The sequence below is a fragment of the Dreissena polymorpha genome, chromosome 11 (genome assembly GCF_020536995.1).
Source record: "Dreissena polymorpha isolate Duluth1 chromosome 11, UMN_Dpol_1.0, whole genome shotgun sequence".
NCBI classification, from domain to species: Eukaryota; Metazoa; Mollusca; class Bivalvia; order Myida; family Dreissenidae; genus Dreissena; species Dreissena polymorpha.
The window spans coordinates 806,068-829,520 of NC_068365.1; the positions used below are offsets into that span (position 1 = coordinate 806,068).

Genomic DNA, 23,453 nt, shown 5'->3' on the forward strand with positions numbered 1-23,453 from the left:
CAGTGCGGGAATTTTGAAGGCCTTTGCAAACAGTTTGGATCCAGATGAGACGCCACAGAACGTGACGTCTCATCAGGATCCAAATTGTTTGCTATTCTGATAATATTCTTTGAAAAAAATCGAAGAAAATGCTAATTTTAAAAATTCAGCAGACGACATTTTAGCAGACGACAAATTTCCCAGCATGCAAAGGGTTAAATGATCAGAGACGAAGTCTTATACTATTTCGCGCAAAGGAAATAAAAGTCAACGCATTCTGTAAGGTCAACCTTCAATAACAGTCTTATAGTCTTAAAACAATCTTCTATTGTTATAAATTTATTTCTGTAGTATAGATATGTGTGTTTATATGTAGGAAGGATTTACAATTTCAATTCTTTTCGCAAAAGACAGTGCATAAGCGCACGGTAATGAAAACGGACGACTGATATCCCAGTAAATGTCAAAGTCGATTGAAGATGAGTCTTGTATCATAATAAAACTATAAACCCATGTATTTACCATTTACTATTGCAGCCGCCGTGGTCAGGCCTGGAGACCAGTTTGTCAACAACGCAATACAGACGGCGACGGAACGTGTAAACGCCGCCATAAATATCACCAGGAGCGAACTATTCCAGCGCGGACGGACGCACAACGTCCAGGACCTAATGACTTTGTTCCGATATCCCTCCGCGGAATCACTGGAGCTTGCGCGCGCAGAAGAGATATTTGAGGAGACGCTGGAATTGATATACAAACACGTTGCCGAGGGTCATCAGTACAACCTCACCGGACATGGTATGAGTCCCTTTATTTATCATGTGGTTCACCTTTCTTACCTGCCAATTATTCGCTTTGGGAAAACGGGGTAAAATGCATATGCGTAAAATATAGTCCCAGATTATCCCTAGCAGTCCGCATCCTGGGGGCCGTTTCATAAAAAATCGTACGACAATGTTAACTTACGAGAGAATTTTGTAATCTTAATAAGTAGACGAACTAGCTCGCCATGCTCGTCAAATATATACGGCGCTTGAGATGCCAATGTAATTAATTAAGTACTGAAATTTTATAATCACATGATATGGACTTAAGCAAGTATGTACCTTCGAAAAGTGTATCGTATCGTAAATGTGTACTACGATGTTTATTGAAACGGTCCCGTGGACGACACTTTTCTCTTTAATGGAATGTTTCGTTAAACGAAATCTCTTTTAAACGAAAATCAAGTCAAGGCGGAAAACAACACTACCTTATTATTAAACTCGACTGGGAATACATTTCTCTTAAGCGGCATTAACCTTATACCAAAGAAATTCGTATTATGTTGAATTGTTTATGTTTTTTTTTTATTGAGAACAGTTTTAGTTGTCTACTTCGCTCGGGATCGTTAATTCTTTTTGTGTAGTTAAAGCGACGATTATTTAGTAAAGTTTCTGCTGGAAAGTATTTTGTAAAAGTATACTATATAATTTTAAGTATAAATATTTATAAGAAATGCCTTCCTAAAAACCATTGAATAATTGTTATTATTATTTCCAAATTTCCAAATCCCCAAATCATCATCGTCGTCTTTTATTCATCACACATGTTTATCTGGGATAACACTTTACGCACATGCAATAAGCCACGTTTCAAGTACTCTTTTCTCGATGACCCTTACAGAGTTGTCTTACCAAGAGATTGTCTCCCCCGCCCACCTGGCGCTTATTGCCAACATGTCTGGCTGCTTCCGGCGCACGTTCCCCCAGCGCTGCACGAACATGTGCTTCCACAAGAAGTACCGCACCCTGGACGGCACGTGCAACAACCTGCAGTCTCCGAGCTGGGGCTCGTCCAACTCCGCGCTGCAGAGGCTGCTACCCCCGGAATACGAGAATGGCTTCAACTCACCCAAAGGTAAGGGGTTGTATGAAATATTGTGTAAGGATTTTACCCCTTGAATAAGAGAATGGGTTCAACTCACCCAAAGGTTAGGGGTTATGTTGAATATATTTTAAGGCTGCTACCCCCGGAATACCAGAATGGTTTCAACTCACCCAAAGGTTAGTGGTTATATAAAATATTGTGTAAGGATTTTACCATCGAATAAGAGAATGGGTTCAACTCGCCTAAAGGTAGGTGTTTATAATAGAACTCCGCTCTCAAGAAGTGCTACCCAATAATACGAGATTGGATGCAGCTCGTCCAAGGGAAGGGGGTCGTATTTAAGTATTTTTTAAGGCTTCTACCCCCGGATTACGAGAGTGAGTTCAACTCGCCATAGGGTAGGGGGTTATGTTGAATATTATTTAAGGCTGCTACCCACAGAATACGAGAATGGATTCATTTCGCTCAAGGATGGGTGGTTATATTTAGAATTTCAAATGGTCTTGGATGTGATCACAGTCAATGAAATAAAGTGTTTCCTTAAAACAGTTTTTCTTTGTCTGATCGCTTATTGATATTTATATGACAGTATATTGCAAAGACAAACAGCAACACAAGAGTCACCCTAACTCTAGCCCAACTGTTTTTACATACGCTTGCCAGAACATACTTTGTTGAACATGACCTTGCTATAACAAGTGCAATTAAGATGTCAACGATATTTTACATTGTCAGCTTATTGTTGCGTTGGTATTGCTACGTCAGCTTAAATTGGTAAAAAGTTGAAAACACGACAAAAATTGTGTAATACGTCTATATAAACGGATTAAGTGTCATATTGATATTGGAAAATGCAATTAATTCATTAATTGACATAAAAAAATCGCTATAATTGTACACATATTGAAAAATCATTTACATTCGGTATGAAATTTCCTGTGTTTTAAAGACTTTTTCGTGGACACGTGAATTCGCGGATTCCTGATGAAGTTGCGTCGATCATTTTCCTATGAATTCCGATGTTAAATTCGTGGATCGGTCGATACACGAAATCAACGAAACATATTTTTAAACGAATAATAATGATATTACCGTATTATTTAAGCGTCAACGTTGCTAATATTCTACATTCCACCACGTAGGTTGGACCCGAGGTCGTCTTTACCACGGCGTTCACCTGCCGAGTCCCCGCCTCGTGTCCTCAGTCATCCTTTCCACCGAGTTGACCACCACCGACGATCACGACACGCACATGGTCATGCAGTGGGGTCAGTTCGTTGACCACGACATCGGTCTGACCCCGCAGTCCGTCAGCCAGCACGTCTTCAACGACGGGCGCCGCTGTAACGAGACCTGCACTAACAGCTACCCCTGCTTCCCGATCCCCGTCCCAGCTAGCGATCAGCGAGTTCAAGGTCAGTCGTGTCTGGGATTCCACCGCAGCAGCGCAACCTGTAACACCGGAACAACCTCCATATTCTTCAAGACGTTTTCCCACCGTCAGCAATTGAACGCTCTGACGTCATACATCGATGGCAGCACGGTGTACGGAAGTGACGACAACATGGCGGAGCGCTTGCGGGACCTCAACCACGAACACGGTCACCTGTTGGTGGGATCGCTGTCCCAGCAGGGCAAGAGGCTCCTTCCGTACGACTTCCACGGAATCCTAGGTGCCACTGACTGTCAGATTGAGAGCAGTAAACGCTACATTCCTTGCTTCCTGGCCGGCGATTCGCGCGTTAATGAGCAACTGGCGCTTACAGTCATGCACACGCTTTGGATGCGCGAGCATAACCGGATAGCAGACGAGTTGCGTGAAATCAACCCGCACTGGGACGGAAACATGCTGTACCATGAGGCTCGTAAAATTATCGGCGGCATGATGCAGCATATTACATACACCGCATGGCTGCCAAGGATTATTGGACCTGAAGGTATGAAAATGCTAGGGGAGTACCAGGGATACAACCCTACAGTAGACTCGTCGGTCACGAACGAGTTCACCACTGCTGCAATGCGCTTCGGTCATTCGTTGATACAACCTATCCTGTTCCGGTTGAACTCTTCCTTCCAGCAGGTACCGGAAGGAAACCTGCCGCTACATCATGCGTTCTTCACGCCTTGGCGCGTGGTGGAGGAAGGCGGTGTCGACCCAGTCCTCAGAGGGTTATTCGCTCAGGGCGCCAAGAAGAAGATGCCCAGTGAAATCATGAACAGCGAGCTCACAGAGAGGCTGTTTGCACTGGCCAATAAGATTGGTATGCATAAACCCTTTGCATGCTGGGAAATTTCTCGTCTGCTAAAATGTTGTCTGCTGAATTTCTAAAATCAGCAGTTTCTTCGATTTTTTCAAAGAATACTATCAGAATAACAAACAGTTTGGATCCTAATGGGACGATACGTTCTGTGGCGTCTCATCTGGATCCAAACTGTTTGCAAAGGTCTGCAAAATTCGATTCCAGCACTGCAAGAGTTAAGCCGCGCTCTGGGAACATCGAGGGTAATGCACGTGATCAGAGTCGTCCCAGACTAGCCTGTGCAGTCCGCATTGCCTGATCTGGGGCGATACTTTCCGCCTTAACTGGACACACTTTCTTTAAACGGAATGTGATGTCCCTGATTAGCCTGTATGGACTGCACAGGCTCATCTGGGATGACACTTCACGTACATGCATAGAACTATGTGTCCCTTGAGCGAGGCTTATTTACTTTGCTGTATTAACCCATTTATGCCCAGTGGACCCTCACATCCTTCCAAATTGGATCAATTTATTTCCTAAATTAGGGATGTCTAGTATACTTATTTCTATATTTAGAATATTTCTTACAGAAATTCCTTTAAGCAAACAGCGAAGACCCTGATGAGACGCCGCATCATGCGGCGTCTCATCCGGGTCTACGCTGTTTGCCAAGGGCTTTTTTCTAGACGCTAGGCATAAATGGGTTAATGTCTGTGCTGGAAATATCCTCCTTACTTTGCTTTCTAACTGCTTTGTGCTGTAAACTGATTTTGCAATCATAAATTTATCATACACTTAGTATAACATGCATCACGTGATTTTGTATTGGAGATAATCTAAAGCAACACGATTAAGGTATTGATTTGTTTTTTAGCGAAGGCACGCATATCTATTTGGCGTTCAGACATTAAAATAAGTTTATTTTATTTTATTGATGTTAAAGAAGAAATTTATTTCATAAAACAAGTACTGTCATGTACGTAATTCCGGCCACTTTTGGGACTATTTAAGAAAAATCTTTAGTGTTAGGCAACTGGTTGAAACTAAACTTCACATATATAATCCTGGGTTCAAAACTCACCTAGCATGAAAATTTAAATAGAATTAGATCGGTGAATGTTACTTAATGAACAGAAAATGATGACATGTAAACATCCATTAACGTAGGTTCATATATGGCAACGTGGGTACGTTCCATTTGAACCTAATCGATTAAATTACAAAGCCGTATTTGGGACAAATTTCCTTTTTTTGTTCTATGTATTGTTTCTCAGATTTTAGGTTTTAAAGTAAATTTGATAGAAATGATATTAAACAATCAAGCGTGTGTTTATTATGTTGCCATACTCTATATTAAAGGTGCCGTCAACCACGACGACGCAGAAAATACAAGTTGTAAAATACCGTATTTTTTACAATTATTAGTTTATATTGATTAAAATATAACGACTGGTCAATTGCATTACTTGAAAAAAGTTCATATTCTCAGTATATTCAGTAAAAATTGTTATAGCCCCGTCACACCGAACTGGCGTCCTTACGGCGACCTAAGACTGTGTTTTGGAAATTTCTGGTTGTCTTAGTAAGGACGCCAATGACTTTTTGGTAAAAATAATGTTTTTTTTCGCGTCACACCAGTGTCCTGGTTTATGGCGTTCTGCGCGTCCTTACGGCGACCAAAGCCGACCATTGGCGTCTGAGCGGCGTCCTTTTCTTACTGCGTTCTTATTGCGATCATAGTCGTTCTGAGGACGCAATAGACGTACAAAGGACGTACTAATGTCGCAATAAGGTCGTCGTACGGTCGCCTTGCAGTCAATGATCATTTTCTGTGGGTTTGATCATGAAACGACGTCCATGGCGACCTTACAGCGACCCTACCACGTCCCTACTACGACTACGTGTATAAACGTAGGAATTTGACGTTTAACATAACGCCATAAAACGTCGGATCTCGCTTCACTGAACATTTCAACGAGGTCCGAGATCTCGGTCTTGATCATTTTCGGCGTCCTCACTGCGTCCTCTTGCGTCACCGTAGCAACGGCGTCTAGGAGCCTCACTGCGACCAGGGTCGCGTAACACGCGTAAGGACGCCATCCGTAGCAACGGGGCAAATACAATTTCGCGATGTAAATCGAAAGTACACCAGCCGTTTTGGGGACAGTTTTGCTTTTTGTTTGTTCTATGTATTGTTTCTCAGATTTTTAGGTTTTAAAGTAAAGTTTGATAGAAATGAGCCGCTATTAAACAATCAAGCGTGTGCTTATTATGTTGTGATACTCTATATTAAAGGTACCGTCAACCACGACGACGCAGAAAATACAAGTTGTAAAATATAGTCACCTGGTACCGGTAGCCAGTAAAAGTTATTACCGAATATACTGAATACTTAACAACTTTTTTTCAAGTAATGTAATATACCAGTCGTGACATTTTTATCAACATAAAATAATAATTGTAAAAGAAAATACGGTATTTTACATTTTTTATTTTCTTCGTCGTTGTGGTTGACGGTGCCTTTAAGGGCCAGACATATTTTACTCTATGACAACTGTATTCCCGATCGAAATACTGGGACTATACGTCAGACGCTTGGAAAGAAAGAAATCAGTACCAATTGATTTAACTTGCCGCGAGGTATGTTTCCGCCCAGACCAAGACAGGCCCCGAGCAGAGTTCCAACATTTTACCTCTATTAATGTTACAACGATAACCATTTTGTCCTCAGGCAACACTCTTTATTTTATACAGTAAGTTCGTTCTTATCTGATCAATCGAGTCTCGTTCTGGGAAAACTCACCCCCCTGTACGTCGATAATCCAAACTCAGTTGGATAATTCAAACTGAAGAAAAAAATGTGGGCCGAAACTGAAACTGAAACTGAAAGGTAGATGACTATTTTATCATTTCTGCTAATTTAGTAACTACAATGACGTAATTTTTCTACATATGTGATAGTGAATGTCTGACACACACAGGTGTTTTGAATTTTGCAATGCTTTAATAGTTTTCTAGTAAAAAACGATAAATTTGTCTTCGAAAAATGCTAAGTTACATGAAATGCGACCTATGTGTTGAATTATTTACACGTTAATTGACAAAAGAGCGAACGAAACTGTAACAGAGATATGCCATATTATATCAGGAATGTCCTTTAAAATTTTCCTTTTAACACCTAGTGTTTGTCTGTGTTAAAATCATGTGTTTGCAGGACGGGTATTAAACTTTATGGATAAATCCAAACTGACATAAAGACATCTGGCAGTTTGGTCATTATCCATCGACTTCTTGATGTTAGTTTGGAATTATTTATACACTAGTTAGGTCATTATCCAATTTGTATATTTTTGTCCCAAACAAATACGAATATATTGCGTTTTCGAGCATTTACGCCAATACATTTGCTTTACATACATACATGAAAGGTAAATACATTTAAGTCCAAGCATTAAAACATTAAAAACCTTCGATTACAATTGTTTTTGGCCTTAACCTTTGTACAATTTCATTTAATTTTTCAAGATTTTCAAACATATTCATTTTATTTTGACGTAATTGTTTTTAATTGTTATGGGTTTATTAGCGCATTGTATCCGGCAAATAACATTTTATAAAAAAGAAACGTTTATCATGTGACAACTAAACATAAATAAACGTGTTCTTAGAAATAAATGACTGAAGTCTTTATTTCTGTCGCCATTTGTTTCTTCAGTTTGAATTATCCTACTCAGTTTGGATTATCGACGTACAGGGGGTTAAACTCGGCTCAACGAATGTGCGTAAAGACATTCCAGACTGGCCGGCGCAGTCTTTTCTAAACAATTATCCTGTTTAGGCGTAAAGTGTCGCCCTTGATAAGCCTATGCGAACTTTGCATGATAATCTGGGACGACCCTTTGCGCACATGCATTAAATCCCATTATCACACAGCTAGCGTTACACTTTTCTTGATCAATTGCAGAGAATATCGACCTGTTTGTTGGTGGGATGGCCGAAACAACCCTGCCCGGGGCCAAAGTGGGGCCAACGTTCAGACACATACTCGTCGACCAGTTTCGGCGCCTCAGGGACGGAGATAGGTGGGTCTGTGAGCGTACTGTGTGCCAATTGTGGCACGTTATGATATACAGACGTTCAGTCACTCGGGGAGTACCAGGGATACAATCCTACCAACTGAGCAACAGAGACGAATTAGCTTGACATGTCGGTGTATAGAGTTGCGATTAATGCGGATGAGAGGAACTTTCTGAACAAAGTAGTGTAGAAACCCGCCATCTTTATTTCGCAGACTACGGATCCATAACTATTCATTTACCGAAATAAATGATTGAACGGCGTTTTGGAAAAACTCGGTTTAATGGATGTGCGTTAAGCGTCGTGCCAGATGAGCTTGTTCACTCCAAGAGAGCTAATCATGGACGACACTTTCCGCGTTTATATATTTTTAAATGTTAGGACGTGTTTTCTAAACGGAAATCAAGTATATGTGGAAAGGGTCGTCCCTGATTAGCATGAGCGGTCTGCACAGGCTTATCTAGGACGACACTTTACAAACAGGAATTAAGACCTGATTTCCAAGAACGTGGCTCATATGTTTAAACAGTACTTCTATTATCAAAGTTATTATACATATATCATTTTCAGTACTAGTTTTACCAAATGACTCATACACGTATTATAAAGGCACACTTCATTTTTATAATATTAAAAGATATTAATATGTACTTTTGTATTAATACTAAATCTTCGCTGCATAAAGAAAACAAGATAAAAAACATCAAATTAATAGTACGTGATTTTTTCATGTAATCTCCAGATTCTGGTATGAGAACACAATGGTGTTTAGCCCTGACCAGCTTGTCCAACTCAAGCAGTTTTCGCTGGCGCGTGTGATCTGTGACAGCGGGGATGACGTCACGCATGTTCAGCGTGACGTATTTACTATGGTGAAGTCGCGTGATGAGTACCTGCCGTGCCGGAATATACCGCAGATCGATCTCAAGATGTGGAGCGACTGCTGCATGGGTAAACGGCTGTAGTTTAAACTTATTTATTTAAGCTCCATTTCATATTATTAAAACGCTCTCGAGTCCATTTTGTGATTTGAACCAGTACTTTGTGTGTACGGAGAGTATCTAAAGAATGCTAGACGGACATCATTTACACTACGCCATGGCGACCTTTGAAATGGGTTTCTTTGTCTTTTACGCAAGGCCTTTCCCCAATTGATTTATGAAAAACAACAAATCCTGTTTAATTTTTTAAATAAAACACTTCGTTAAGTGCGATGTTGTATATTTGATCTACACTTGATATAAAGTCAGTTTACTGTCTATGGCTTGATTTGACTTACGATGAAATGAGGTAAATTAGACTGTTTTTTTGTGTGTTCTATACCGCGTGTTTATGAAAGATTTCCTGACTTTGTTTAATATATATTCAACATCTTGGATCTTATATTGAATATATCATTTAATTTCTTTTTTATTGACCATATTTACTTGCGGTATACATTTCAAATGGAAAGCACTATGCAATTTCATTAAATCATTGTTAAGTAACCAACAAACAACTGATACTTTAACAAACGTTTAAACATTCAGACATATGAATGATCCTATGGTAATTTTAGATTGTGGAAAAGCAGGGGATTTCCGGTCAATTACGAATCACTTCCGGCGACGCCGTGACTCCACCAGATTCTCGTATCAGAGTGACAAACCGGAAAGTGAAAACAAGACAGTGACGTCACTGGGCGACTTCCGGTCGAGCGTGTACAGCAAACATGAGGTGGACACTCAGATGCAGGAAATGAAACTGCGCATGCGTGAAATGGAGACGCTTGTAGATGACATGGAGCACGCTATGAAAAAAATGAAGAAAAATGTAAGCGTCAAATAACATTCAGTGTTTCAAGAGGAACAGTAATGTTTTTTAATCGAACCTTAATTTATATGTTTCACTTAATAACTTGAACCCGTATCTGACATTCTTATACACCCCGTATGCCGCTCTGTTAGAATGCATTTCTAGTTCGGATCTAGAGATACCTTTTGTGTATTAAGGTGTACATTGGGCATTGGTTGAAGCATATCTTTGATGTATTTGAGGAAACAAAGCCCAATATAAATCATCTATGGGATAAAGTAACAAAGAGCAAAGACCGTGCAATAATGGCAGCAATAAGTTCGGTTCTTGTGCGGCACGCAATGTCTTGATGCGAGATTCCTACCTAAGTTGATTACTCTGTTAGTGTTCGAGATGAAGAGGCATTTTGAAGGTTAAAATCCATTTTATAAACAAAATATGTATTTAAGTTTTTATTGAACAGTTTTTCTTGTTTTTTATAAAAATGTCTTTTAAATATGTATTTTTATTATTTTCAAAAGTGGTCCCTGGGTGAGAGAAAATGAGTAGTTGTAGTAAATAAGTTATGAAATGTGCATGGGATTAACTATCATTTCAACTAGTATTTATATAAATGAAATCGATTATGTCAAAACATTATTAAGTTATGGTAAGTTCTTATGTCTGATCCAGACGAAACTTTTTGTTATCCTCTCGACCTAACGAGACAGTTTTCACGACACAATAAACAGTTTTCAAAGTCCCTTTTTGTTTACCGAAATGTCATCAGTATTGTTTATAAATTGCATTTTATTTTGCCTCGCTCTGGAAATACGGGGTTTATTACAAGTGCGTAAAGTGTCATCACAGATAAGCCTGTGCAGTCCGCACAGGCTACTCAGGGGCGACACTTTCCGCCTTAACTTGATTTTCGTTAAGAAGAAACTTCATGTGAACGATAAATACCACAAACGCGGAAATTATCGTCCCTGATTAGCCTGTGCGGACTTCACAGATTAATCCGGAACTATACTTTACGCACATTAATTAATGGTGGTTTTCCCAGAGCGAGGCTCATTTCAACTACGGCATGTACATTTCTCATTTCCCTCTGTGTTCAGATGGCGACGATGATGTCGCACGCTGCCAAGGAGATGTTCTGTATGGAAGACAGCGGCGAGAAGCGCATGCACGGGGATAAGTGGTCGCGGGATGACTGCACCGTGTGTCGCTGCAAGGTGGGTTGTGCACTTAACCCATTTATGCCAATTGGACTCTCCCATTCTTCTAAAATGGGTCACTTTATTTCCAAATTTAGGGATGTCTAGTATGTTTATTTCTATATGTAGAATATTTCTTACAGAAATTCATTTAAGCAAACAGCGCAGACCCTGATGAGACGCCGCATCATTCGGCGTCTCATCTGGGTCTACGCTGTTTGGCAAGGCATTTTTTCTAGACGCTAGGCATAAATGGGTTAATCTAATCATACATGAGCCACGTTCTGGGGAAATTAGCCTGTGTAGTCCGCATAGGCTATTCATTGACGACACTTTCCGCCTAGACTTGATTTTTGTTTAGAAGAAGATATTTCTTTTTAACGAAACAAAAATCATGAATGCAGAATTATTTATTCCCTGCGTTTATTGAGATAACCACAGTTTTATGTCTATGGGGGTTATATTCGGAACACGACCAGATTGACGGCCTCGACATCTTGACACCATATCTACTACACCACCGTGGCCTTAGCAAACACTATTTTGTCAAGAATTTTAGCCCCACTTTGGGAAAACGGGGCTAAATGCGTGTGCGTCCCGAATATGTTAATCAGGCACGACACTTTTCGCCTGAGTTTGATTTTCGTTAAGAAGTGACTTCTTTTATACGACATCAAACATAACAGTGGAAAGTGTCGAAATCCGCACATGCTTTTATGTGATGATACTTTACGCACATGTATTAACCTTTGCATGCTGGGAAATTTGTCGTCTGCTAAAATGTTGTCTGCTAAATTTCTAAAATTAGCATTTTCTTCGTTTTTTTTTCAAAGAATACTATCAGAATAGCAAACAGTTTGGATCCTGATGAGACGCCACGTTCTGTGGCGTCTCATCTGGATCCAAACTGTTTGCAAAGGCCTTCAAAATTCGGTTCCCGCACTGAAAGAGTTATATTTGTCCTTGGAGAAAGCAAGTGAAAAGCATATAACACTGTTTTGATTTGTTAAGAACTTAGCGGGTACTTTTATTATTGTCTGAATGTTTTGAGGGGATTACATTTTTAAAGTGTCGTATATGATAACGACCATAACATGCGATCCCAAAACCTTATTACGCACCTGATAAAGTCCTTAACGCAGCAAAGTTTAACAGGAAAAAATGATGGTGGAAGCAAACCATATGCTTTGAAAACGTACATACGGTGATATATGAGTGTCGCTCTGGGAACATCGGGCTTAATGCTTAAAGTGTCATCCCAGATTAGCCTGTGCAGTCCGCACCAGGTCTCCAGGGACGACACTTTCCGTTGTTATGGTATTTTTTGATTTAAGGAAGTACATACGGTGATATATGAGTGTCGCTCTGGGAACATCTGACTAAATGCTTAAAGTGTCGCCCCAGATTAGTCTCTGCAGTCCGCACCAGGTCTCCAGGGACGACACTTTCCGTTGTCATGGTATTTTTCGATTTAAGGAAGTCTCTTCTTAGCGAAAAGCAAATTATGGCATTAAGATTTTATTTCCTGAAGCGATGCTCAAATTGTATTTGTATATGCTTTCAGATGGGCAAGACTCGATGCAAGACCGTACCCTGCCCGACCCCTAACTGCCCGTTCCCCAAGAAAATGCCGGGGCAGTGCTGTATGGTCTGCTGACGATAGCAAGCCGCGTAGGGATCTCATTAAACATTGTGTTACAAGGCCTTCAGCGCGTGTAATACTGTCTTTGTATTACCTTATTTGGAAGATCGACTTTCAAAGTCATGTGACTGACAGTTACTGATCTAATATGTGGATTTTTACTGTACTGTTCTGTTCTTTTTTTATTTCACTGCCAAAGTATTACGTGTTACGTAAATGGAAAAAGGTAAATTTATATGAAGTGCATTATCGTCGCTGCATCCAAAGGGCTGCACGGGATCATGTGCCAACAAGAACCAGAGATTTACGGTGGATGCAGTTCTGGTACAAATGTGATTTGTAATTTTACTGTTTAAAACACGACTACAAAATGAATTGTAATTGTTTCCCGCGATCCAAAGTGTTGTGTTGCATTAATATATTTATTCAATGATGTTGAAGATTTTTCACGTTTTGCAATGCAGTTTTAATTAACCAATCAACACATAACATGTGACTTTAAACGTGTTTCTTCTTTTTACACGTGCTTGTCCCGTAGATGCCATACTCTGGAAATGTTTCAAGTCGTTTTCGATTAAATTCCGACCAAAGACCAACATGTCAATGAAACCGTTAGTAGAATGCAACTTCAAGAAACCTCGTTTAACATGTGAACCTCGTTCTTGGAAAACTGGGTTTAACCTTTTGCATGCTGGGAAATTTGTCGTCTGCTAAAATGTCGTCTGCTGAATTTCTAAAATTAGCATTTTCTTCGATTTTTTTCAAAGAATATTATCATAATAGCAAACAGTTTGGATCCTGATGAGACGCCACGTTCTGTGGCGTCTCATTTGGATCCAAACTGTTTGCAAAGGCCTTCAAAATTCGGTTCCCGCACTGAAAGGTTTAATGAATGTGTCTAACGTATCGTCCTAGATGTGCAGTCCGCAGAGGCTTATCATGGAGAATAGAAGCAGGTAGTCTATTAAACGCGAAAATCCAGTTTAGGATGAAAAAGTCGTCCCTGACTAGCCAGTTTGAACTGCACAAGCTTATCTGGGACGACACATGCATTAAGCCCAGTTTTCCCAGAACTTTGATATTAATTCCAAGTTGTAGATGGTTTATGTTAAGACTAAAATATAACAATATATATCCTTGATTTGTATTGCACATATTATGCTTGGTCTATACTTTAATTTATTCTTTAGCATGCATCTCTCTTTTTCAGCTCACCTTAGCACACCATGAGAACATTGTTTCTCAATGATATCTCTGAAAATCTTGAAGCTAAGTCGCGGCGAGAAAAAACAGAACTGTCTCAATTCTTAATGAAAGAAAAAGCTCTTGAGCACTCCAAAGGCAACAGGTTTTTACCAATCGTCATCAATCAGAACACTTATCCCAATGAACTCTCGGCCTAGTTCAAAACTGAGTCACATGGGGTCACAAACTAGGTCATAAGGTCAAATTAAACAAGAAGCCGCATTTCTTGTCCAAGCTTTAAAACACTTTTCTAAGAAATGACATCTTAAAATTCGAAACTGGGTCTTTTGGGATCAGAAACTGTTTCACTACGTTGAATTAACCCATTTATGCCCAGCGTTTAAAAAAAGGCCTTGGCAAACAGCGTAGACCCAGATGAGACGCCGCATGATGCGGCGTCTCATCAGGGTCTTCGCTGTTTTCTTTAAGGAATTTCTGTAAGAAATATTCTAAATATAGAAACAAGTATACTAGCCATCCCCAATTTTGGAAATAAATTGATCCAATTTGAAAGGATGGGAGAGTCCACTAGGCATAAATGGGTTAAAGAAAAACATTGTGAACGTTCTTGATGGCATATTTATTTGTATCTACGACGAGTGAGATATGGTTCCTGCTGAGTGAGAAAACATGGGTCAGTTTTTCTTTTCTGACTAAAGCAAAACACCTCTAATACTCTAGAAGTCGGCATTAAGCTTGCTAAGAACGTAAAACAATTTTGTTGGTATGATATCTTGATTGAGTTTTCGAACATTTTTGCGGACACGTGTTGGGGAAATTTGTCTTAAAAGTATATTGTGCAACCGTCTAAGCCGTAACAGTTTCGTTTCATGCGGTTTAAGGTGAGAGCCTTATGACATGTGATGCTCTTGTTTATAAAGCAACAGTTTGCGTTACATGAAGTGTGTACAAAATATTGATTCATATCTCATTTTTGCATGTTCGGCCAGTAGTTATATTCCACGTGTAAATCATGCATAATTGTGTTTCATTCTTGACACAGACATTGTATTTCAAATGTTCATGACGAATGTATTTTGTTTAGTTATTTTGTATAGTTTTCCCTGCGTTGTGTATGTTTATATATGTAGATTAGTAGTGTATGAATGCAAGTTGATTAATATACGCTTTGAGAATAAATGTTTGACGTAATAAAAATGATAACACACAATGCCGTTTGTATTACCTATCTTTTTTCCCCACCGAGTGCAAGGAATTATCGTATGCGCTCAGTGAGAGAGACTTCGTCATACCTCCTAAAAGCAACCGTATCAGCATATGACCGAGCGGTCCCGAGTTCGATAACATATATGACCGATTGTTTTAAATAACATTATTTTCAATTTTTCTTATACACGTACTGCGAAATAATAACGGATGAACATGGTCAGTGTAAACAAAAGCCCCTGATATAGCCTCCAGGAATAAATTAGCCGTTATATATCGTGGCCAAAGCAAATGGTTATGGGCAGATTTGAACATTCGGAAAGCTTAGCATAGTAGATCTAGCGAGCCTCGTTGTTGAAAAACTGGGCTTAATTCATGTCTATAAGATGTCATCCCACATGAGCCTGTGCATTCCTTACAGGTTAATCAAGGACGAAACTTTCCGCTTAAACTTGATTGTCGTATAAAACTGACATCCTTTAAACAAAAGAAATCCAAATCATAAAGAAACTGCGTCCCTGATTAGCCTGAGCGGACAGTACACACTATTATGAGATGACCTTTTTACGTACATGCATTAAATCCTGTTGTACCAGAACGGGGCACTAGTGTTGCATTGACACCAGAAATGTTATAAATGTCGATTATCTCAAATTTGCTTTATAAAAAACGAGGACTTAGTGCTTATGCGGTAAATTCCATGTATATGTATACTTTGTATAGAGTTTTTCCTTCTTTGGTCATCGTTTGCTATATTTCTATACGTGCAAATTTCTTTTAAGCATAAAAATGCACAAAAAATTGTTACTGTATCGGACACAATTGTACTTAATTGATGTGAAACGTTCAGTCCGTCCGAACAGTCATGATCAACGGAAGCCATGTTGGTGAAACTCGGTATGAGCATAGGTACCATATGAGAAAAATGCACGTTGTTCTGTTTGCTCGTCAGACCCTCATGGAGGCTTGTATGGATACATAAATACAACTTGTCTAACAGCGTCGTCCCAGATGACAACGTGTTATAGCGACTGACAGCGCCTTATACTGGTTGACAACGTGTTATAAAGACTTACAGCGCCTTATACTGGTTGACAACGTGTTATAGCGACTGACAGCGCCTTATACTGGTTGACAACGTGTAATAGCGACTGACAGCGCCTTATACTGGTTGACAACGTGTTATAGCGACTGACAACGCCTTATACTGGTTGACAACGTGTTATAGCGACTGACAGCGCCTTATACTGGTTGACAACGTGTTATAGCGACTGACAACGCCTTGTACTGGTTGACAACGTGTAATAGCGACTGACAACGCCTTTTACTGGTTGACAACGTGTTATAGCGACTGACAGCGCCTTATACTGGTTGACAACGTGTTATAGCGACTGACAACGCCTTATACTGGTTCACAACGTGTTATAAAGACTGACAGCGCCTTATACTGGTTGACAACGTGTTATAGCGACTGACAGCGCCTTATACTGGTTGACAACGTGTTATAAAGGCTGACAGCGCCTTATACTGGTTGACAACGTGTTATAAAGACTGACAGCGCCTTATACTGGTTGACAACGTGTTATAGCGACTGACAGCGCCGTATACTGGTTGACAACGTGTTATAGCGACTGACAACGCTTTATACTGGTTGACAACGTGTTATAGCGACTGACAGCGCCGTATACTGGTTGACAACGTTTTATAGCGACTGACAGCGCCGAAAAATTACTGACAACATTTTATAGCTACTGACAATGTCTAATAACGGCTGACCACGTATTATAGCGACGGACAGCGCCTTATACTGGTTGACAACGTGTTATTAAGACTGACAACGCCTTATACTGGTTGACAACGTGTTATAGCGACTGACAGCGCCTTATACTGGTTGACAACGTGTTATAGCGACTGACAACGCCTTATACTGGTTGACAACGTGTTATAGCGACTGACAGCGCCTTATACTGGTTGACAACGTGTTATAGCGACTGACAACGCCTTGTACTGGTTGACAATGTGTTATAGCGACTGACAACGCCTTATACTGGTTGACAACGTGTTATAGCGACTGACAGCGCCTTATACTGGTTAACAACGTGTTATAGCGACTGACAACGCCTTATACTGGTTGACAACGTGTTATAGCGACTGACAGCGCCTTATACTGGTTGACAACGTGTTATAGCGACTGACAGCGCCTTATACTGGTTGACAACGTGTTATAGCGACTGACAGCGCCTTATACTGGTTGACAACGTGTTATAAAGACTTACAGCGCCTTTTACTGGTTGACAACGTGTTATAGCGACTGACAACGCCTTATACTGGTTGACAACGTGTTATAGCGACTGACAGCGCCTTATACTGGTTGACAACGTGTTATAGCGACTGACAGCGCCGAATAATGACTGACAACATTTTATAGCTACTGACAATGTCTAATAACGGCTGACCACGTATCATAGCGACTGACAATGCCTCATAATGACTGACCACGTTTTATAGCGACTAACAACGCATAATAATGGCAACCTTTTTCCCACAACTCCATTATTATAAAAAGGCAAGCTGTTTATGGTTACATTTAACTTTTATTTAAACTTAAAGTGTGACCCTTACATTTGAGGTTTGGAGACGGACGATATACGCGAAGCGCCGTTTTCTGATGGTGGTCATTTAAAGGGACCGTCAACCGCGATTGACGAAAAAAGAAAAGTTCTAAAATACCGTATTTTTTACAATTAAAACCGTATTTTTTTACACTTATTAGTTTATATAGATTAAAATATCACGACTGGTATGTAACGAGAATCCTCTGCGAATGCCTTATTAAATAACTAAGGACAGAATGATTGAATTGTTTTTAAGAAAGATTAGCGCATTATTTCGACACTCGACATGTTATACTGAAAATATGAATATGAATACACACATCAGTGTATTAATATTACAGACACTCACTTGTTGTTATCAATATTGCCTTGAGCTATTACACTGTTATTTAAGGGCTAACTGTATCCGAAAATTAATACCAAAATCTTGATCCGAGAAACTAAATGACTGATGGACTGAGTGAGTGACTGTGTGATTGAGTGACTGACTGAGTGACTGACTGTAAGTGAGGGAGTGAGTGATTGAGTGAGTGACTGACTGAGTGACTAAATGAGTGATTAGTATGCATCTATTTAAAATGTATTCTTTTCTTTTTAGGCATTATTCCCGCGAATATATCTATTCATACGACACACGAACACCATGTTAGTGTTCATGTGTCGTATGAATAGATATCGTTGCGGGAAATTAAAATGGAATTAAATATGCAAAACAATAATAAAAACGAGCATTTTGGTATCTACAGACATCTATTTTACCATACCCAATTGCCACAAGGAACACTGGTTTTTAATTGATTAAGTTTATTTTACGAAATAGTGTACGAAATTTTCGTTGATTTTTGAGTAGTAATGTTTCTTTAAAAGGTTGCTGCATTCTTATGGAACGACACCATTTAACATCAATAATTCTTTAACGTTTTAATATATATGAAAAGTAGCACCGGAATCGGGTTCAGGTAGACAAAATCACATCGATTGGACTATCTGATTGTTTTATTTCACTGGATTTTAAGGTATACTGGATTTTTAGCTTCTGTTAAAAGTGTGCTGCATTCTTATCGAATTTTACCATTTAAACTCAATAATTCTTTTTCGGATCAAGATATCGGAAAATTAACAACGGATTCGGATTCAGCGAGTCAAATTCATATAGATTTCACTATCTTATTGTTTGATTTCGATGAAGCGAACGAGAGAGCGAGCGAGCGTATTTCAATTGTGCACGTAAATGGGACGGTCTATGAAAAGGGTGCTTAATGCAAAATATGTTTTGATTATAACTGTTGTTTTTTTTCCTTTTTTTTCAAACTTTTAAACAACACTATAAACTGTTTATGTTTGATTAAAAAAACAAAAACAAAAAATTATTTTTTTGTGTTATATGATACATATGTATTTTTTTAAATGGATAACGTTTGAACGGCTTTAGATATCTTAAAAATTCCAACGAATTTTGTGATCAGCGTGGTCATAGACATATAGATTTAAACATCTGTTTGTTTAATTTTAAAGTAATATTTTTTTTTACTTTCAAGCAAGGTTATGGTTCAAATGTTACGGACATAACATTCCGCATATATCGCTTCAATATCATGTTCTTAATTCTATCAAACAGTTTTGCATTATAAAAAAACGTAAACACTATAGTAAAGAAACTAAATTACTCGCGTTATGCCAAAAATGAGTCTGGGATTGAACCCGGATCGCCTTGGTGAGAAGCGTGTATACCAACCACTGCGCTGAAAGGACATGCACATGCGTTGCCCTTTTTCCCCATAGCGATGCTCATTTTGTCTTTCAAATGAATTGTGCTGATGCAGTACTTACTGGTAAGCATTTCGTGACAGCTGAGATATAGATATAATAGGGTCGCATGAAAGGAAAACATGGCTTAATGCATGAGCGGTTTGCACAGGATAATCTGGGACGACGCTTTACGCACATGCATAAAGCCCGGTTTTCCCCATTATGCGACTCATATCTAATGCAGGTGTTTCGAGTTTTAAATAACTCGGAAAGCGAAAAAGGTTTGCCGATTTGTTTCCATGGGTGAATCTTGGCCCGATGTTCTACAACGCGGTCGTTAGTTACGAATCTCTGACGACATTATCAGTGTGTTCTTTAAAACAGCAACCGGCATTGATTGCTATTAACATCGTTGATTATACACTGACTGAAACACAGGACAAAATGCTCGTTACACTCTGGGAAAATGAGAAAACCCACGTCGGGTCCAGCGGCCAGTGACAATGACCAGCCAGGCAGCCTCAAACTGTATGCGATTTGGGGCTGCCTGACTGGTCAAGATTATATCGAATGGCATTTTTACGCAGTTATTATTTAGTTTACACTGCATCCAATAACCAAAGATGGACGTTTATGGCATTTGTCCTGCCTTTTCTTTACATCAGAGTGTGCAAGGCTAGTATCAGTTTTAGAGATCAGCCGATCTTATTCCGAAAGATGCAATCAAAAACGTATGCCACGCAGCTTCTAAGAAAATCCCATTCGCCCAAATACAAGCGAACTCGGAGATTCGGCAGTGAGATTTCGACCTGTACTAAAATGCACCACAAACTCTCGTCTGTCAACGTCGCTGCCAATGAAATACATGTCGCAGACACACTTAGGAAACAGTTGATAACCACTAAAGGAATGGGCGCGATCGCGAAATGGCTTTTCATCCAGAAGAGAAAGAGAACTCTCTACAAATAGCCACTACTTTCGACAATCACCACGTGAAGCAAATATCTTAGTGTGTGTTCACCATAAATCAGCCAATCGTGATGCAGCGACTATTAATGTGAAAATTACCATAACTATTTCCGGCCCGCAAAATGTGAAAATTACCATAATTAACCAGGCATACGCATACACAGCAACTCTCAGTCTCTTCGCAAGTGCAGCGACGCTACATTACAGTGCACACAACATACATTCATTTATCTCGCGCGCTAATCATCACCGCTCAATAACAAATCACTCAAAACACAATACGAAATCCGCTTCGAATTTCTTTCCACATCCACTTCTACTTTCCTTTTGCTTTCACGAGCCTGATGCTTTCAGTTTCACTTTACTGGCGCAATCCGCAATTACATGACGCACGCTCACATACGCACGCAAATTAACAAAGCAACATATCACATACATAGAATAAATACAGAAATAACAACGTACTAAATCACTTGGCTTATATCTTTGCTCTTCTCAAAAATCAGTGCCATCAAATGCCCCTCATACGCGCTATTCGCTATGTCGACAACAGCCCTTTCAACATAGTAGTACAACAACAACAACAGCAACAAGCGCGCGCCAAATATGGCCGATTGAGGAAAGACACAATGAGTTTCTCGCAAGTTAGCAGTCAGAAAAGCTTTGTATCAATGTATAACGCACACCAACTTGTAAAATTAACATTTCGGGGCATACTTCTGCAAGGAATACTTGGTACGGTAACACAAAAATGTGAAAATTTCAAAAATCTGAGCCCAGGAAATGACGATTTTCCAACGTCTTTTTTTTCAAATTCAAAAGTTGACGAAAGCCCAGTAATTTCTCTCATCCGCCGGCCTGATCAAGTGTGAGTGGGACAATCATACACCGCATGGCTGCCAAGGATTATTGGACCTGAAGGTATGAAAATGCTAGGGGAGTACCAGGGATACAACCCTACAGTAGACTCGTCGGTCACGAACGAGTTCACAACTGCTGCAATGCGCTTCGGTCATTCGTTGATACAACCTATCCTGTTCCGGTTGAACTCTTCCTTCCAGCAAGTACCGGAAGGAAACCTGCCGCTACATCATGCGTTCTTCACGCCTTGGCGCGTGGTGGAGGAAGGCGGTGTCGACCCAGTCCTCAGAGGGTTATTCGCTCAGGGCGCCAAGAAGAAGATGCCCAGTGAAATCATGAACAGCGAGCTCACAGAGAGGCTGTTTGCACTGGGCAACAAGATTGGTATGCATAAACCCTTTGCATGCTGGGAAATTTCTCGTCTGCTAAAATGTTGTCTGCTGAATTTCTAAAATCAGCAGTTTCTTCGATTTTTTTCAAAGAATACTATCAGAATAACAAACAGTTTGGATCCTGATGGGACGATACGTTCTGTGGCGTCTCATCTGGATTCAAACTGTTTGCAAAGGTCTGCAAAATTCGATTCCAGCACTGAAAGAGTTAAGCCGCGCTCTGGGAACATCGAGGGTAATGCACGTGATCAGAGTCGTCCCAGACTAGCCTGTGCAGTCCGCATTGCCTGATCTGGGGCGATACTTTCCGCCTTAACTGGAAACACTTTCTTTAAACGGAATGTGATGTCCCTGATTAGCCTGTGTGGACTGCACAGGCTCATCTGGGATGACACTTCACGTACATGCATAGAACTATGTTTCCCATGAGCGAGGCTTATTTACTTTGCTGTATTAACCCATTTATGCCCAGTGGACCCTCACATCCTTCTAAATTGGATCAATTTATTTCCTAAATTAGGGATGTCTAGTATATTTTTTTCTATATTTAGAATATTTCTTACAGAAATCCCTTTAAGCAAACAGCGAAGACCCTGATGAGACGCCGCATCATGCGGCGTCTCATCCGGGTCTACGCTGTTTGCCAAGGCCTTTTTTCTAGACGCTTGGCATAAATTGGTTAAGGTCTGTGCTGGAAATATCCTCCTTACTTTGCTTTCTAACTGCTTTGTGCTGTAAACTGATTTTGCAATCATAAATTTACCATATACTTAGTATAACATGCATCACGTGATTTTGTATTGGAGATAATCTAACGCAACACAATTAAGGTATTGATTTTTTTTTAGCGAAGACATGTATACCTTTTTGGCGTTCAGACATTAAAATAAGTTTATTTTATTTTATTGATGTTAAAGAAGAATTTTATTTCATAAAACAAGTACGTGTATAAAAGTAGGAATTTGAGTTTCATTTGATTTCACTTCAGGTCAGGATCTCGCTTCACTGAACATTCAACGAGGCCGAGATCACGGTCTTCCATCATACACAGAATACCGGAAGTTGTTTAATCTCACCGTAGCAACGAGATTCGAGGAGCTTAGAAACGAAATCCAGGACCGCGAAACACGCGCTAACCTAGAGCTCATATATGGCAACGTGGGTACGTTCCATCATAAACAAAACTAATCGATTACATTACAACCAGCCGTTTTGGGGACAGTTTTGCTTTTTGTTTGTTCTATGTATTGTTTCTCAGATTTTTAGGTTTTAAAGTAAAGTTTGATAGAAATGAGCCGCTATTAAACAATCAAGCGTGTGTTTGTTATGTTGCCATACTCTATATTAAAGGTGCCGTCAACCACGACGACGCAGAAAATACAAGTTGTAAAATACCGTATTTTTTTACAATTATTAGTTTATATTGATTAAAATATCACGACTGGTCAATTGCATTACTTGAAAAAAGTTCATATTCTCAGTATATTCAGTAAAAATTGTTATAGCCCCGTCACACCGAACTGGCGTCCTTACGGCGACCTAAGACTGTGTTTCTGCAAATTTCTGGTTGTCGTAGTAAGGACGCCAATGACTTTTTCGGTAAAAATGCTGTTTTTCGCCTTCCCGTCACACCAGTGTCCTGGTTTATG

The 23,453-nt window shown here is 39.8% G+C and overlaps 1 protein-coding gene across 1 annotated transcript in view; it reads left to right on the top strand.

The window, feature by feature from the left end:
• LOC127851180 (peroxidasin homolog) overlaps positions 1-23,453 on the top strand; it is a 48,131-nt gene that overhangs the window by 13,852 nt on the left and 10,826 nt on the right. Inside the window, exons 12-15 of the mRNA XM_052384806.1 lie at positions 517-780; positions 1,648-1,881; positions 2,994-4,112; positions 22,793-22,966. Coding sequence (XP_052240766.1) covers positions 517-780; positions 1,648-1,881; positions 2,994-4,112; positions 22,793-22,966 — 1,791 coding nt within the window. The remainder of the gene's footprint in view (positions 1-516; positions 781-1,647; positions 1,882-2,993; positions 4,113-22,792; positions 22,967-23,453) is intronic.